General features: G+C 34.9%; 2 protein-coding genes across 4 annotated transcripts in view; both read left to right on the plus strand.

The window, feature by feature from the left end:
- LOC112048241 (uncharacterized) overlaps nucleotides 1-7,095 on the plus strand; it is a 32,331-nt gene extending 25,236 nt beyond the window's left edge. For all 3 annotated transcript variants that reach the window (XM_024085706.2, XM_024085707.2, XM_052886873.1), the window contains exons 3-6: nucleotides 1,899-2,030; nucleotides 2,845-2,917; nucleotides 3,623-3,696; nucleotides 4,599-7,095. In XM_024085706.2, the coding sequence (XP_023941474.1) occupies nucleotides 1,899-2,030; nucleotides 2,845-2,917; nucleotides 3,623-3,696; nucleotides 4,599-5,123 (804 nt within the window). In that variant the 3' untranslated portion in view covers nucleotides 5,124-7,095. The remainder of the gene's footprint in view (nucleotides 1-1,898; nucleotides 2,031-2,844; nucleotides 2,918-3,622; nucleotides 3,697-4,598) is intronic.
- Nucleotides 7,096-7,694: 599 nt separating this feature from the next.
- Nucleotides 7,695-17,016, plus strand: LOC112048249 (gastrula zinc finger protein XlCGF57.1). The gene is made up of 5 exons (XM_024085718.2): nucleotides 7,695-8,895; nucleotides 9,879-10,074; nucleotides 10,806-10,987; nucleotides 11,622-11,738; nucleotides 12,856-17,016. Exons 1-5 carry the CDS (start codon nucleotides 7,811-7,813, stop codon nucleotides 13,139-13,141), a joined length of 1,866 nt encoding a protein of 621 aa, XP_023941486.2. The 5' UTR covers nucleotides 7,695-7,810; the 3' UTR covers nucleotides 13,142-17,016.
- Nucleotides 17,017-17,652: the final 636 nt, after the last annotated feature.

The following is a 17,652-nucleotide window of genomic DNA, read 5'->3' on the forward strand; positions in this document are numbered from 1 at the left end:
ATTTGGCAGGGAGGTAGTCTATAGTTAGTAGGTATCCGCTAAGAACGTATTTTACGATAGTGTCGGATTAAAGAGGTCTAAAGGCGGACGAAGCCGCGGGCGTCAGCTAGTAAGTATAGTAAGTATATTGGGGATATAATAAAGAATAAAAAGATTCCGACGAATTGATAACCTCCTCCTTTTTTGCAGTCGGTTATAAATAAAGGCTGGTTCTTAATAGGTATGTATTAATTACCCACTAGCTGACGCCGCGCGGTTTCACCCGCGTGGTTCACGTTCCAAGATTTGTTTAAATTTGTTGTAATACTCAGCTAAAATTCATTAATTATTAACGAGTTAGACCTTTGATTTTGTTTAAATTCTTATTTCAAAGTACATGTGTGTGTAAATAAATTATTTGTAATGTCGTAATTTTTATTTAATTATCTAACTGGTACCAAAAAATAGATAATATACTTGAATCCTAATGTACACACGCCTTTAACTGGCAAACGTTCCTATAGAGTTACGCACTGTTAGGAAAATCGATTTCGCATACTTTTTTATAATTATCGTATCTCCGTTAGTACCTACTCAGTTTGCTTAGTATGTGTTTTACATACCTAATAGGTAACTAACTTCTTCCTGTTATTGTTATGTAGCGGAAGCCCGTGACTTTGTCCGCTTTAGATTTTTTCGTATGTCTATACGTTTTACAGTAATGTTTGACAGAACCAGTAGTTGATCTCGTTTAAGATTCTAAGCCAATCGATTTAGGAGTAGCATTTCGATAAGCGTGATTGGTATATAATAAGCGTTCCGAGCCGTGATAGTATAGTGGATAAGACCTCTGCCTCCGATTCCGGAGGATGTGGGTTCGAATCCGGTCCGGGCGTGCACCTCCAACTTTTCAGTTGTGTGCATTTTAAGAAATTACATATCACATGTCTCAAATGGTGATGGAGAAACATCGTGAGGAAATTTCATATTTGAGAATTTTCTTAATTCTCTGCGTATGTGAAGTCTGCCAATCCGCATTGGGCCAGCATGGTGGTCTATTGACCTACCCCCTCTTATTCTGAGAGGAGACTCGAGCTCGGCAGTAACCGAATGTGGGTTGATAATGATGAATAATGATTACGATAAGATGCCGCGTAGGGACTGTCAGGGCTAGCTTGTCAGTTTGTAAAGACTCTCTGGTTACTCTGTGCTTCCGTCTTGAATTTTCTTCCAAGAAAACCCGCTTCCATCCGCCATCAAGTGGGATCGAACCATTACCCCTCGGTGATGAGACAGACCGCTGTTACCATTGAACTATTAAGGGTCTTTCCTACGCGTAGTTATTTTTTTATTCTTCACAAGTTAGCCCTTGACTACAATCTCACCTGATGGTAAGTGATGATGCAGTCTAAGATGGAAGCGGGGTAACTTGTTAGGAGGAGGATGAAAATCCACACCCCTTTCGGTTTCTACACGGCATCGTACCGGAACGCTAAATCGCTTAGCGGTACGTCTTTGCCAGTAGGGTGGTAACTAGCCACGGCTGAAGCCTCCCACCAGCCAGACCTGGACAAATTAAGAAATCAATCTGTCCAGCCGGGGATCGAACCCAGGACCTCCGTCTTGTAAATCTAACGCGCATACCACTGCGCCACGGAGTTAGTTGCTTCTTCAACTTTACAACATGGAACTGACATATCGCGTCTGCATAAGCAACTGCCAACTGTCTCCTGAAGTCCGTCTTTCCTAATTCTTACAACCTGGGCATTTTTAGGTCAAGAGTGAATAAGCAACTTCTAGGCAAGCGCGTTCCAATTTAGGCCACATTAACACTTACTATCATGGAGATCATGGTCAAGCGCGAGCCTATTCTATGTATAAAAAATGGCGGATAAAGTGTAACTTCGTGTACTCCGCAGCTGGTGTGGTCCACGATCTGCGAGGAGGTGAACAAGCGGTGCGGCGGCGAGCGGCCGCGCACTCCCGCGCAGGTCAAGATGTGGTACGAGAACTACAAGAAGAAGTGCAAGATGCGCGCGCACGACTCGCAGGTACGCACACGCACACACGCACGCACGTACGCACGCACGCACGCACGCGAATGCACGCGCGCACGCACACATTGACACACGATAGCACTTTCATTGCTGTGGTTCTCACAGAGTTCTCCTGGGTAAACCCAGAGCTCAGGTCAGTTGAGGATTTTGTATTTTCTAAATTGAGGCTTAACCAATCATTAACAGCCTGGGTTTAGGAAGTTGTTTGTGTTCTGTGGCGTAAAATCCACAGATCCAATTTTGGGGACACATCTAAAGAAACCACGGGCCCCGAAATTTCATTTTTTGAGCTTACGGTCTAGGATCGGAGAGTTTAGTAGAGCCGTGGCATTTTGAAAGTCCACCAGACCAGCACGGCTATTCTCTAACGACGTTTTGTATAACTCGCAAGTGCTACTTTCGAATTCACCTCTATCTCTCTCTGTTTAACACGATACTCTAGAATGAGAAAGATAGCGGTGAATTCGAAACTCGCACTTGCGAGTTATACAAAACGTCGTTAGAGAATAGCCGTGCTGGTCTGGTGGACTTTCAAAATGCTACGGTTCCTGGCTCTAGTAAACTCCCCGATCCTAGACCGTAAGCTCAAAAAATTAAATTTTGGGGCCGTTGTTTCTTTAGATGGGACTCCTAAATTGGACCTGTGGATTTTACGCCACAGAACACCACTAACATCCTAAATACAGGCTGTTAATGATTGGTTAAGCCTCAACAGTTAGAGTAGTGTTGCCCCCACTAATAATCTTACGGCTAAAGAAAATATGACCAAAAAAAATTTTTTTTTTTAAATTTCTTTCTTACGTTACAGCAACCAACCTCTGACACACCCAGCCTGCTTGACGGCATGCTCTGGCAGAGCATTCACCCCCTAGATGTCAAAGGTAATGTTTGAGTTTCGTTATAAATATATTATACTCTAACCCCATATTCATTTTTCAAGTAAATTGGATCTAATCACTACAGTTTAAAGTTCACTTTACTTTGAAGTAATTTGAGATTTAAATCCTATTGCATGTTTTTAAATAAGACCGCTCCGAAAATGCAGAACCGATTTTTAAAATTCTTTCACCAATGGAAACCTACATCATCAGCTAGTGACACCTGCTATATTTCACTTGTCTCTTATCAAAATATATAATTTATCTATACTTATAATAAATCTGTAGGGAAGTCAATTCTGTACATGAAATATATTTCCAAAATAACTATCAGGGGGTGATTAGTGATCGATACTGATGCCAAAAATGCAATGCATCATTTTTGTTTGTCTGTCTGTATGTTCGTTATAGAAACAAAAACTACTGGACGGATTTTAACGAAACTTGGTACAATTATTCTTCATACTCCTGGGCAGGTTATAGTATACTTTTCATCACGCTACGAGCAGTAAAGGGAAATGTTGGGAAAACGGGAGAAATTACTCCATTTTTACAGTGATACTACTGTAAGGGCTGGATTAAAGAGGTCTAAGGGCGGACGAAGTCGCGGGCGTCCGCTAGTCGATAATAAAGTAAAATATTCACAAAAAATATATCATTATGAAAACAGCGTTTTGGAGTTAACATATTTTGTATATTTGTTTTCAGACGAGGAGGGTGAAGCTACCACCAGCCTGGAGGGTGCACTCAGCGTCAAAGACGAAGACTGCTTGCCCGTCAACGTAAGTTTAACCGTGTTTTTTTAAATGTCAGAAAGCAACTGCATATGGCTTCTCTAATAGATTATCCTATTCTAAATCTATACTATAATAAAAGATAAAATAAATATTATAAATTAAAATTACCTAAATAGGATAGATGGGATTCCTATTAATTATTCCTGAAATAGAACAAATATTAAAAATTATACCTACAATATTGGATGGCTTGTCTCAATATTTTAATAACTTATAATGTTGGTTATTTTTGTGTTAGTTTTTTTTATGAATCACATTTTTTTTCTATAAATATGTTTTGTTTGCGAAGATGTTATTAACATTGTATTGAACATATTTTTTCAGTTAATTTATTACACATCGCAAAATTCAACTTCACCACCTAATTATATTTAAATTTAATTTAAAATGGTGTTAAACAAAAAAAATAAACCTTGGCTGAATTTGTTGTGGGCTCTTCTCGGACAAAGGCGCGTTTGGAACCCTCGTAACTTTAATTTTAAGTTTTTGACTATTATTATCACCAATAGATAAAATTAAATTATGACCATAATCTTGACCTTTCAAAAGTGCTTGTAAACTAAGCCTAATTTCAATAAATTTTGAATTTTTTGAATTGACAGAGAATACAATATGTCATTAAGCTAATAACTTCCTAATATTTGAAGAATACGGGCTGCATTTCCGCGATGGACAGCCAGACTATATTTCTTTAGAATTATACTAATTTAAGTCAATGAATATGCATTTAACACGTTCGCTGCGGTAAGAGGTCAATTGACCTCGTACATCTAGCGGCTTCAAGAGTTACAAGGTCGATGGACATCGTACCGCACCAAACGAAACTGCAGGAAAATCAGTGCCGCAGATTACTACTAATTTTTTATATTTATGTATTTGTCCAACAGATGTCTAACGGCCGCCTATCGAATACGAACGACAGCGACGACACGATGCCAAACGTACTTGAGCCCCAAGTGCAAATCATACCCCAATCATCCCCTAGCCCACCCCCTCTCAAAAACCTTTCCACCCAAATTAACCCTCTAACACTAAACCTACCGATACTAACCAACCCTCTCCAAGCAATCGAACAAGCTAGAATACAGCAGACTTTTCTGCAAAAATTAAACGAACTGTCAAATACCCCATTAAATCTAAGTCATTTAGATGATGAGAAAAGAAAAAATGGCCACGAAAGGCAAGAAAAAGCGGACGATCAAATAAAACACGATTGCGGGACCGCTACAGAAGAAGAACGCTCATACTTCATAGCGAAAAGACAGCACGCCGTATGGGAGCATGAGGCGAAAATGAAAATTTTAAACATGGAACTGAGACAGAAAGAGGAAATCTTTTCATTGCAAAAGCAACTTTTCCTCATTGAGTTAAGGTTGAAAATGGATTTCCTTGAAAAGGCCAGCGCTAAGTGACAGATGTCATCATGAGTTTGATTTTTAATCTATAACTGATCAGAATGGCTGGAACTCCCAGCCGTGAAGTCAGTTTAACGTGAAGTTTTTAAAAATAAATCCCTATTGGGATGTGGTCTCTGTCACGCGGTAGGCATTAGAAAGAGACGGGTGTAACGTAATAGATAATAATTAAAACCGCCATAGTCCATTTTGTGCCATCATCGTAAGTTTAGTTTACAGTTGTTTTTTTTTTATTATTGAACCTGTAGCTAAGATTTTATACTCATTTCTGCCCTACATTTTGCTCAAAAAAATATGTAAAGTTTAGCAGATTAACAGAAGGAAATATTTTATTTAACAAATAAACACTAAATAAAATATTGAGTCAATTTTAAAAAATGCATGTTGGGCATATTTTTTCATAGCTTCTAAGCAACTGTTTGTATGGAATCGTAGATTAGCATCGAGTAGGAAAAATTTTGGTACAGTAAAAAAATACGTGTATTTGACGGCATTTTTCCGATGTTGCCTGAACAAATTTACTAATTGTACCAAAAATGGGTTTTGCATTGTGATGATAAACAGATAGGAATTTATTTTTGTAACCTTTATTTTGCATAGGTTATTTTGTACTATATTTTTTTTAGTTTTTAGTACATATAATGTGCTTAAGTTCTTTTTAGCCGCGCTAATAATAATGTGCGGATTTATTTTTATAGTATTATATTTTTTTTATCTTCTTGGCAGCTATCTATGATAATGAACGTCGTGCAAAATAAAACTGCCAAATAAATAGAATTTCGCATAATTGTGTAAACTGTTATTTTTTATGTTTTAGGTACTTAGGTGTCCCTTTAAAGGGCATTCAATGACTTCTTTTTTTATCATTATAGTGTTAGTATTCCCGATTTTTGGGGCAACTTTTGACATTAGTGTCGAGTCCTTTGGCATAACTGTAATACATATTGTCAAATGTACTAGTCTAGTAAGATTTCAATTGTTCTTATGAAGTAGGTATTATGATTTAAATTAAAACGCACACTGTAATGTGAAACGCATTTTGACAACTGCTTAATTGTCAACATCAATTGTTATATACTAGTAGAAAAAGTATTATGTGTGGTAAAGATACTGAGGAAGGAGGAATATCTTTTTTTTTTGTCTTGATCTTTTGTCTAATGCGTTTGATTTATATATCCATAGATATAAATATTCGTAACGCATGATTGTTAATTAACAAATGAAAGCAGTTAAACATTTGCGTTGAACATAAAATGAATTAGTTTTAATATACAGAATACATAAAATTAATACCTGTTTCATAACAATAATAATTTCAAGTCATCGATGTGCCAATACCGAGTAACATTGTTATGTAATTATTATATATAGTTATTACATTTATAAGAAAACATAGACAAAATAAAATTTAAAAGATACGTAAACGTAGACAAATACTGGAAAGCGAAAAAGAATTAAAACTCGACACAGTATGATAAATTGTAAGTAATTTATAAATAAAATAAATAGTAGGAAGTGAAATAATAATGCAGTACAAAAGTGTTGTTAGAGAAAAAAATAATTACCTCATTCTGACAGTGTATTGTAAATAAAAAAAATAGATTGTAGTTTGTAAAAGTTTTAGAAACGTTTTTATATGGGACTTACACCCTTTTTGCTTTAAACCATCGCGAAATAGTTGCCAGGTATTTAGAAAAATATACCAATATGGTACCTTTTTTTGTGAACAACACTGGCGTTTGAAACAGTTTTATGATATTGTGATGTATTTATAAGATCTCAATACATTTTATTAAAATGTTTATTCACTGATGATATTAATTAAATAAATACAATAATGGGAAACATATATATGACTAATGCTGTAGAGTATTGAAATATTTCGTATTAATTTTTATTTGATTCATGTTAAGTTAATCTGATTAAATTGGATATTATTGATATTGAAATAAAGAATTTATTTTCTGTTCCGATGTTTTTTACTGGACCTAGCAAGTACGCTCGTTATGAACCGACTCTTTAACAGATAGGGGACGTGCTGCGCACCCGCTATAGCTGATCCACTCACGTGGTGTTGTAAAATACACATAGGAAATATGAACGAAATTGAGTTAATTTATGTCATTTAATGAAAACTATATTGTTCGTGCCAGAATGAACTTTTTATAAAAACTAAAAAATATATAAAATTCGCATGAATATGGTTTAATAAAATCAAAACATTTTTCAACTCAATATTTAACAACGTAATCATCTTTTTTCTTTTATTGTTACGCCCTTCAGCTTCACGTTAAGCCCGGGCCATAAGGCCCGACTCGTAATTGTAAACGAGATGAAAGAAAGACAGTGATTCCGTCTCAACGAAGAGTATGAAATCACTACGTTTTGTATCAACGAGCCAGTTGATAGCGAGTTGCCCTTGTTGCCGCACTTACCATCGTGCAGTGAAATGAACCACAATATAAATAAAGCAGACTCGAAAAAGTTAGAATGCAGAGCAATTATGCCAGACGTAAAAAGAAAACGTAGTTAGTCTATGGTCTATATAGATTTGTAGTCTATAGTGATCTGTGATTTGTAATTGTCAAAGTCAACAACAACAAAATAAAGTATTGCTTGGACTTGTTTCGATTTGTCTTTTTTTAATTTATTTAATTGAACTTTGGATTTACAATTATAGAAACATGGATAGTATGCTGGGAAAGATCATATGCAGAACCTGTCTTACCGAGGCTTCCGGTTACAAGTCTTTACTAACAAAAATGGACGGAGAAGACCGAACCTTGCGGGAAGTTTTGTCTAATTTCACGAATATGGATATTTTGTTAAGCGATAAGTATCCCAAACAGGTTTGTTTCGAGTGCTATACGATGATATTCAAGGCTGATGAGTTCAAAAAGCGATGTTTACAGTCGGAAACCATATTAAAAAATGGTTTCCTATCCCACACTTTCGAAGAACTTATTAAACGCGAAATGGTTCATACTGATCACCCTACTGTCGGCAATACCCAAATGAACAACAGTTACGAAGTTTGCGTAACAAATAATCTCCCAGCCTCTGGTGAGATAGACATAACTGTTATGGAAAATTACTATAACACAACAGATAATCTTAAAAACGACATACAATTTGTTAAAGAGGAACAAGATGATTTTTTACACGACAGTATTGATGATTTACACGAGGATATGATTCCTGAGAGTGAGTCTGTCCAAAACATAGGCATAGTTATCAATAACACAGGTCTAAAAACCGATAAAAAAAAATTAAAAGGCATCGAAAAATCAGAATTTGGTCCAAACACTTACGATATCATATCAGCGTGTACATTATGTGAAGAAGAATTTCACGATTTCTCGCTTCTACAAGCTCACATGCTGTCACATAAAGAAAAAAACATTGACAATGTCGACTATCAATGTACAGTCTGCAAAAGCAACTTCACAAACAAACTATCATACAAAATTCACATAAAAACTCACAAAGAGAAAGTAAGAATGAAACACAAGAAAACAAAAAGTAACATTGAAAATAAAAATGGTTTGAATTTAATGTTAATTTGTCCAAAATGTGGGGAGAAGTTTACCAAAATGGATTTGTTTCAGTCACATTTGAAAACTCATAAAGAGGAGGACAAAATTGATGAAGTTGTTAATAATATTATAAAGTTACAGAATGAAGTACAGAGGTACCAATGTTCTCTGTGCATGCGCAAGTTTGCACGCAGGTCATCATTAGTTACTCATTTAAAACGACATGACGATAGGTAACTATCATATATCATTATATATTTTAGTAATAGAAACCTGCATAGATCTATAGACCATTTCAGAAAGTCTGTTTTATGTTGTATTGGTAACTTTATTTATTCAAGTAAATATACAGCGTGCTCTGCAGTATTTCCCATAACTTTAGGGTTATATTCTTTAAGGAAAATTAATTATAATGTCTAAAGAACATGTGTTCTAAAATGAATATTTTCGGAGTAAATAATATTTCTTTTGTAAATAAATCTTAAAATGCAATCCTTGTAATTACGACATAGCCAAACTTTAAATTTTTAAAATGCAAGAATAGATAAAGGTGTGTGTTACATGGATAGTCAGTTATTTGAATTACTTTGTATGAAAATGTTTTTTGTTCAGTTAAATCCATAGTGATCAGTCAGTCAACTATAAACTGATATTTGATAGGAAACATTAACCTACATGAAGTGCTAATTAAGCACCTATTTGTGTTGTGGTCATACATTGGTTAGTCCACCACACAACTCTCACATGGTAGATTGATTAGCCTTTTGGTGTTACCAGGGTTATTGACAATTTGTCAAGACTGTTTGTGTGCTCTAGCAGTCTGCTTTTGTGTTTTAATGCATATTTTGTTATTTCTTCCTTGACTGTCTGCATTTCAAGATATTCATGCATGTCTGCTGTTTTAGTGAACCAGTGTAATAAAACAAAGTTTTATTTTTTAGTTAAAAAAAATGAGTTATGCAGTTTGGCTCCTTATAACTCAAGGTCAACTTCTTGGCAACACCTTAAAGTTATGGGAAATACACCCGAGCACCCTGTATGAATAAAAAAAGTGAATTATATTTAAATTTTTTTTCAGTTAACTCTAGCAGTGATCAACTTAAACTGATATTGAAAAAAAAAATCAGTTTATAGTTGATCACCGAATCTCTGACACTTATTGTACTTATTTTTACACAAATGTAAATTGAGGGTAATTTTGTGTTTTATTCCGCAGGGCGCAGATTAAATTTCCATGTAAAACTTGCAAGAGAGAGTTCCAGCACAAGGCTCACCTGGAGAACCATGTGGTGCTGGTGCACTCCAAAGAGAAGGGCTTCACCTGCAACATCTGCAACAGGAGCTTCTCCACACAGGAGAGCCTGGACAGCCATAAGGATCGACACAAAGCAGATAGGAAACATGAATGCAAGGTTGGTTTATAGTAATAGTTTGCTTCAATATTTAAAAAAAAGAACATTTTTTTTTTATTTTTTCATCTATTTTATTATACTTTATAAGTTAGCATCCAAATTCACGGTTCGTGTAATTTTTACACACAATTTTACAGCTTTATTTATTTATTTATTTATTCATTTAAGTTACATTTCCACATGTCATAAATAAAATTTCATAATTATTACAAATGGAACCCTGTGAGGGTGTTGTAACTACAAAGTAAAACTTAACTTAACTTAACATAACATAAGATAAGATAAGTAGAGAGGCGGATTTATCGTTTTTCGGTCAAAAAATCATTAATTTTATAATATACTTTTTCAAGTAAAAAGTTTTTTAATGTTAATAAAACCTCATTAATGTTTTCCTTTTTCTTAATGTTTTGCAGTAATTTATTATATATTTTTATTCACATTTTGTGCGGGCCAGTACGGTGCATCTTTAAATTTGATTTTGGCTGTACCAAGTTAAATTAACAAACACATTGTTTAGTCTCGTTACACACAATATTGATTCATTGATAAGCTATTTTTTTGTTTTTATTCTTTACATCCAAAGCTGATTGAATTTTGGGAGAGACATGAGATAATAAAACAAGTGTGTTCTCGCTCTCAAAGTCTGCTCGCCACACCCAATTTCACTTTTCGTAACGCATTCACCATGTTACTCCCCAAAATATTGATGTTCTTTTAATATTTATGCACAGGTCTGCAGTAAAAGCTTCACAATGCTGTCAACCCTGACGGAGCACACCAAGATCCACACCGGCGAGAAGCCGTACCTGTGCTCGGTGTGCGGCCGCGGGTTCAGCCAGAAGAACAACCTGAGCCAGCACATGCGCCGTCACCAGGGGCTCAAACCCTTCAAATGTGACACTTGCGAGAGGGGGTGAGTGAACTGTAGCTTGGCAAGTTTGTTTGTAACACTCCTGATGATCCCCAAGGGCTAGGAGAGGAAGGCGATGCCTCGCGCGCACGACTACACACTCGCGCAGGTTCCCCAGATCGCCTGCATAGCATGGGAGTGTCATCAACGAATTTGCCAAGCTACAGATCCAAACTGAGTCATATTTATCTCTGTGGTTTTTGTGAAAACATATCTTGAATCTCAAGGTATGATTTTGTAACCCTATATTTGTAATTTAGGCACCCCGCTAAACCTGCCGCATGAGGAAGTTACCCCAGTTTGACTACTTATACCCTGGAATAAACTCATTCTAAAATGATTTAATATTATTACATCATAAGAAATTATCTAAATAACATGCCCAGCAAAATATTTCTATAACAATTGTGTGACTTGGCCTTATTAGAACTGTGCGAGGTTTATATTAAAATGGGTATCCACAGGTGTTCTTGTAAGATCACATGAACTTTTTAAAGGTTACTGTAGACACGCGTCATGAAGGGCTCCTTAAACCTACACCCAGGTAACAAGTCCCGGGCTCTGCTCACGCCATTGTTTGGCTGGCTGGCACCCGAATAGTGAAATGAATGCTTATATTTGGCTCCGATTTGTCCAGGTTCGTGTCTAAGGGTGAGCTAGAGGCGCACGCTCGCAAGCACAGCGGCGCGCATCCCTTCGTGTGCGACGACTGTGGGGGCAGCTTCACCACATCCAGTTCCTTGACCAAGCACAGGTGCGTGGAAAGAAGTTCTGGACCTACTTATTTATTTAAACAAAGCACCATCAAGTTACAATAAAATATAAAGAAATATATAAGTTACGGCAATTATTGCAGACCCACTTATTGGTTGTCACAGCATGCACTAAGGATAAGGATAAGGCCTAGTTCGCACTACTCCAGTAATCCAGCCGAGTACAAACGATTTTTGGGCGGTAAAACCAAAAAATCATTGGCACCCGACTAAAACAATAAAGAAGTCCGAACTAGGTATAATAATATAAATTAATTTATAATTAATACAGAATTCTAATGTACAAAGAACAATATTAAATTTAGATTGACTAACTTTTCAAACAGTTAAAAACGTGTAAAACCTGAGTTAATAATTCGTCGTTGGTTAACCTGTGTTTTCGGATCATGAGGTCCTGGGTCAATCTGTGAAATTTTTACTTTTTACTCCCATCAAATTGTTGGTAAAAACAAAAAAGAGTTAAAAAGTCAATGATAACAATACAGTCTTTTGCCTCGGAGATCATTTAAAGCTAACAATATTGGTCATTATCCTGGTAATCTTCATAGAGACAATTATTCCTTAAGCCTGCAAACTTACACTAGAGCAGCATAATGGATTTATCCAAATAAAAGTCATTGTCTAGGTTAGAGTTCCCCAAACTTTTTTGTGTCGTAGACCCCTTGCCAGGTTTTTTCGTGTTGGGTAGACCCCCTACTTACCTGATATTGATTTCCTGTAAATTACTAACTGTAGTGAAGTTTAGTGTTAAAATAATAACACATTTATTAATTTAATTTAAATTAAAACTACTCAAAATCAAATTTTGTATCTGTTATGTAAAATATATGTAACATAAAATAAACTATAAATAAAATAACATAAGCCAATATTTTTAGTGAGAAGTAATAAAGATATAAAATAGTATGGTGTAAGTAAATAGGTAATATCAGTGTATGTGTTAAGATCCATTATCATGGACCCCCATTTTCATTTCATGGACCTCCAAATTTTTTTTCGCTGACCCCTTGCAGGTTGTCATAGACCCCTAGGGATCGATATAGACCACTTTGGAAATCAGTGGTCTAGATTCTAATAATTATAAAATTGATTTGACAGGAGAATACACACAGGGGAGCGTCCATACGCCTGTGACCTGTGCCCCATGAGGTTCACCGCACTCAACACACTGAAGAACCACAGACGTACACACACTGGTGAGAAACCTTACCAGTGCTCCCACTGTGAGAAGGCCTTCACTCAGAGGAACGATTTAGTGTCACATATACGATGTCACACCGGTGAGAGACCCTATATATGCACGTGCTGTGGCCAGGCCTTCAGGAAAGCCTCCGCTTTGAAGGTGCATATAAAAGTGCATAGCAAAGATGGTATGGTTATGTAGATTTAGTAAATAGGTAAAACAAGTTAAAGTGAGAAACCATACCAGAGCTCCCATTCTGACACGATCTGGTGTCAACTTAGACTAATTGTATAAAGAGATACCTTAGCATTCCATGGATTCACGGTACAGGTGCCGGGTCCATCGCGTGGTAGAGAGAAAAACACCAAGCAAAGTCCAGGACTTGTGACTACTGGATGTAGGGTTAAGGTATTCCTTGACGATCGATCAACACTCCCCTTCTTTGCTCGTGTTGTTCCCTGCCTAGCCAAATTTGGTAAGATCCTATTAGAGCAGCTTTGGATACTCGTTCTTATATAGAACTAGCTGCACTTCTAGAGAGGCCAAGATCTTTAAGCAAGTTATAGAGAGATTTGGCTGGTAATCCTCTCGCACCTACTTCTACGGAGTACAGACAAACTACATAGCCATTTTTAGTTAGTTTATTTGTTTGGTCATAATATTTATTTATTTTTAAACTGTGGTCCTTCGGAATGTTAGTCTCCCACGGCAGAGTAAGCTCTACAAGTACTATTCGCTTTGTTTGTTTGGACAAAAGGAAAATATCTGGTCTAGATCTCGAAATACCGACATAGTATCACACCCAAATTCACAAACAAAATAGTCTGTCATTTTCTGAGGAGAACGACCTTAGATTTGGTATATATCTTATACTAAGTTTTTTCCTGTATTTTCCACCATTCAACCACACAAAAAGGTATTTTTCGAAGCTTTTAACCGAGGAACAAGATTACGACTATGTAACTTCGAATCTACGAGTATAGAGGCAGTTTTTATAATCGCATTAGATCGTTGATCACATGCTTCGACAGAAAAGTAACATCTATTGAGGCAGGTCCTTATGTGATTAGTCTGAGGGTATCACACATACGAAGTCCGATGGTTATACAGCTTTAGTAAATAGGTAATATAAGTTAAATTAAAATTAGAAGAAAACTTGGGTACTTGCCTCTTTACCATTCGTTCTGTGGATTATGACGTCATTTGAAATACATACGATTATTTATAAATTAAATAACATTATTTAATATTTTTTTTTAATTTAAAAATATTTCTTACTATTAGCATGAAACTTGATGATATTAAAAACATTTTTTCAAGTGCGAAAAAAATTTTATTTTATTTAATTAATTTATAATTTAATTAATATCATCGTGATCCAAGGAACAATATGAACTACCTAGGAGTGAATATTATTAAGAATTGAATGAATGGAATAAATCGAAATAAAGACTGAAAATTAAAATCTCTGGTGTTTGTGTTTATTAGTTTTTAGCAATGATATTTTATACTACAGATAGGACATTAGCGCATCAAAACTGAGGTGAAAATGTGCATAATTGTCTTAATTTCATTTAGTCGCTTGTTAAACAACGAACGTTATTTAAACAAATAATACCTAAATATCGTATACAATGTCGAGTTGTGTGTTTAGGAAGTGTAAAAACTGTATATACATGAATATATAATGGAATTAAAGACAAAATTGTGCGTGTGTGCGCTCAGTGGTGTAGCTGAATTCGGATCACTTTTTGCGATGATTTTGTAGGCACGTCTAAAGTATAAAATTATCATTGGTTTTTAGTGAACTGAGATAGATAATTTGTAAATAAGGTTCTGAAATAATACATCAATATCTAAATCAATTGTACAAAAACTGTTAACAATATTAATTTATTTAAATGTAATAAATGACGAAAATCGGTTATATGAAATAAATACTTACTTTGATATTGAGCTAAAAAGTAGTTATATAGGAATTTGTTCATCAGTTTCAGATATTAGCATGAACAGACAGACTAATGAATAATGAATCTGTTTGTCGACTTATATGAATAATAAACTAGTGTTTGTACGATTTTCACAATTAAGTTATTAGGAAACCTTTGTACAATATTAATGGGGATGATGACTAGGTTTGAATATATTGATTTTTATGATTCATTCGGGTAATTAAGGTCAATGTTAACTAATTTGTACATAAAAAGCAAAGATTGTATGGATATTTGCAAAATAAATGAGATTATAAAGTTTCGAAATCTATTAAAAATCTTTTATCGTTATTAGATTTGACATTAAATGTGACATTTTTTTTAAATATTAACTATAAACATAAACGCACAAATAACAAAGATATTAGTAATTTTGTTTGAACGCACATACAAATCTAACGATCATTATTTACCTAAGACGTCATTAGTTCGTACCATTTTGTATGGGGCGTTTTTCAGGGATCCGCGGCAGCGCCGCAAAACTGACCCTTTAAATCCCTGTAGCTCCGAAAGTAATGATCGCAGATACCCTGTTCCTTTTACAAAATTGCTTTACTATTAGCATACTATTAATTTATATACAATTTAAAAAACTGTCATCATCGCTATTGTATTATAATAATAACTTAGTGTCATTGTAGGCGAATATTTGGTGATAAGATCAATTGATTTGGTGATAACTTGAGGTGAGGTAAGGAGGTAAGTAGCTACGGCCGAAGCCTCCCACCAGCCAAAAGTATCTTTAGTCATGAATAAGTAACTTGAACGAAGGATGTTTAGCTTTAGTTGTAAGGTATTACTGTTTGTGCGTAAAAATGAAGGGGTGTTAGCAAATAAGTAACATGTTTAATTTATTATTCCAATCTAAGATGGAAGCGGGCTAACTTGAAAATCCCTACCCATTTAGGTTTTTATAAATTCATCGTACCGGAACGCTAAATCGTAAAAGCGGTACGAATTTGCCTATAGGGTGGTAACTAGCTACGGCTGAAGCCTCCCTCCCACAACCACCCTTAGACAACTTAAGTAATCTACAAACAGCCGAGTCGGGTATCGAACCCAGGACTTCCGTCTTGTAAATCCACTACACATACCACTGCGCCACGGGAGCGGTCAAACATCTCTCATCAATTTATTATTATCTATCATTAGTGATATGCATTTTTTGGTAAACAGGTTTCGATGTCTCACGCCTCTCCCTGTGTCGCTCTAAATAATTTAACAATACACACAGCACAGCACAATCACATTTTTGTGTGTAAACAGAAACACGTATGTGCTGACATTACTACTACATTCAAAACTATACCGTCTTCCGGAAATGGGATATCTATGATTATTATTATTTAACTAATTTAAAATAATATTTAATTGTGATTATTTTGTAAATGTGTAATTAAAGTTCTCTTGATGAGAGTGTTATTATTTTAAATAATATCACAACATAATGTATTACTTTTAAGATTTTTTTTATACAATGTTGACAATGTAAACATTAAATTATGTAGTACCTACTTATAGTTCATTGAAATGTTACATGAGCTTTGCATTTTTTAGAGGACGCATTTTTCAGGTGTTGTTTTCACTCCTTTTTTTCAAGATGGCGGCCGGGGGTCAAGGGTGGCGACCCCATAAACTTGAGGTTAAGCTTCTATGGACACATGTCCCAAAAATAAAATTGCATCCTCTAAAAAATGCAATACTAGGTCCTTAAATTGTAACATTTCAATGAACTATTATGTGACCGACTTAGATTGGATTCTACTGTAAATATTAAGTACTTTGAAAAAAATATGTCGATATAAAATCGTATTTTCTTTTATAAGTTTTAAGTTTACCCGTCCCTTGTAGATAAACATAAACCACAAAATATTGCCTATTTAAACATTTATAATTTATCGCTTACGAGCGAACTTAGTGTTACTTACACTTAGTGTTTTTGGCATTTAGTAATATACGAGTATGTACCTATATAATTTTATACGAGTATGTATATAATTTTGGATACATAAGAGTACTTGGAATCATTGTAAAAATGAGATATGAATTTTGGAATGAAATACATAATTTGATTGTAATAATTTACTGACGAGTTTTATTTTAGATCTAAAATCAAAGCGTTTCTTATTTTTCATATAACTTTCATATTATACATAGTAGGTTGTATTGGGTATAGTGGAGTGTATAATATTGAAGAAATCTCGCTCATATTATTATGTATGGTCGAAATTTTCTTAGATGACTTTTTTACACAACAATAATGGCCGACTATGAATCATAGACAATCACAATCAGTAGGGTTGAGAAGTTAACGGCGGGCATCGGAACGATATCAAGTAGGTATCGTTATAACTGAAATACCTAAACTAAAATATCCGTTACTATACTACGTTATCTTAAAAGGGAACGTATATACTACTATCGTTAACAACTGAGTCTTAGGGCCATAAATCATTTCTCTATATCTATCTCGCTTGCACTTATGGGTCTTATGGAGCCGTCTAGTGAAGGGTGTAACAATGAAAGACATATTATCGATAAGTAAAGTTTATTATCGTATCTTGTTCACAAAATTAAAAAAATTAACAATATTTGATTTAATATAATACATATTTCATATTATATAATTATTAAAATATTATATAATTATTAAATATCGCCATGTAATTTCTTCAGATCAACGTTAGAAAATAAAGTATCCATAGTGCGCAACGAGTAACA

The sequence above is a fragment of the Bicyclus anynana genome, chromosome 18 (genome assembly GCF_947172395.1).
Source record: "Bicyclus anynana chromosome 18, ilBicAnyn1.1, whole genome shotgun sequence".
Lineage (NCBI taxonomy): Eukaryota > Metazoa > Arthropoda > Insecta > Lepidoptera > Nymphalidae > Bicyclus > Bicyclus anynana.

Coding starts and splice junctions, on each gene's coding strand:
- LOC112048249 (XM_024085718.2), top strand. CDS start 7,811: ATGGATAGTATGCTGGGAAAGATCATATGCAGAACCTGTCTTACCGAG. Junction 8,896..9,878: donor TTAAAACGACATGACGATAG/GTAACTATCATA, acceptor TTTATTCCGCAG/GGCGCAGATTAAATTTCCAT. Junction 10,988..11,621: donor TGTGACACTTGCGAGAGGGG/GTGAGTGAACTG, acceptor CGATTTGTCCAG/GTTCGTGTCTAAGGGTGAGC.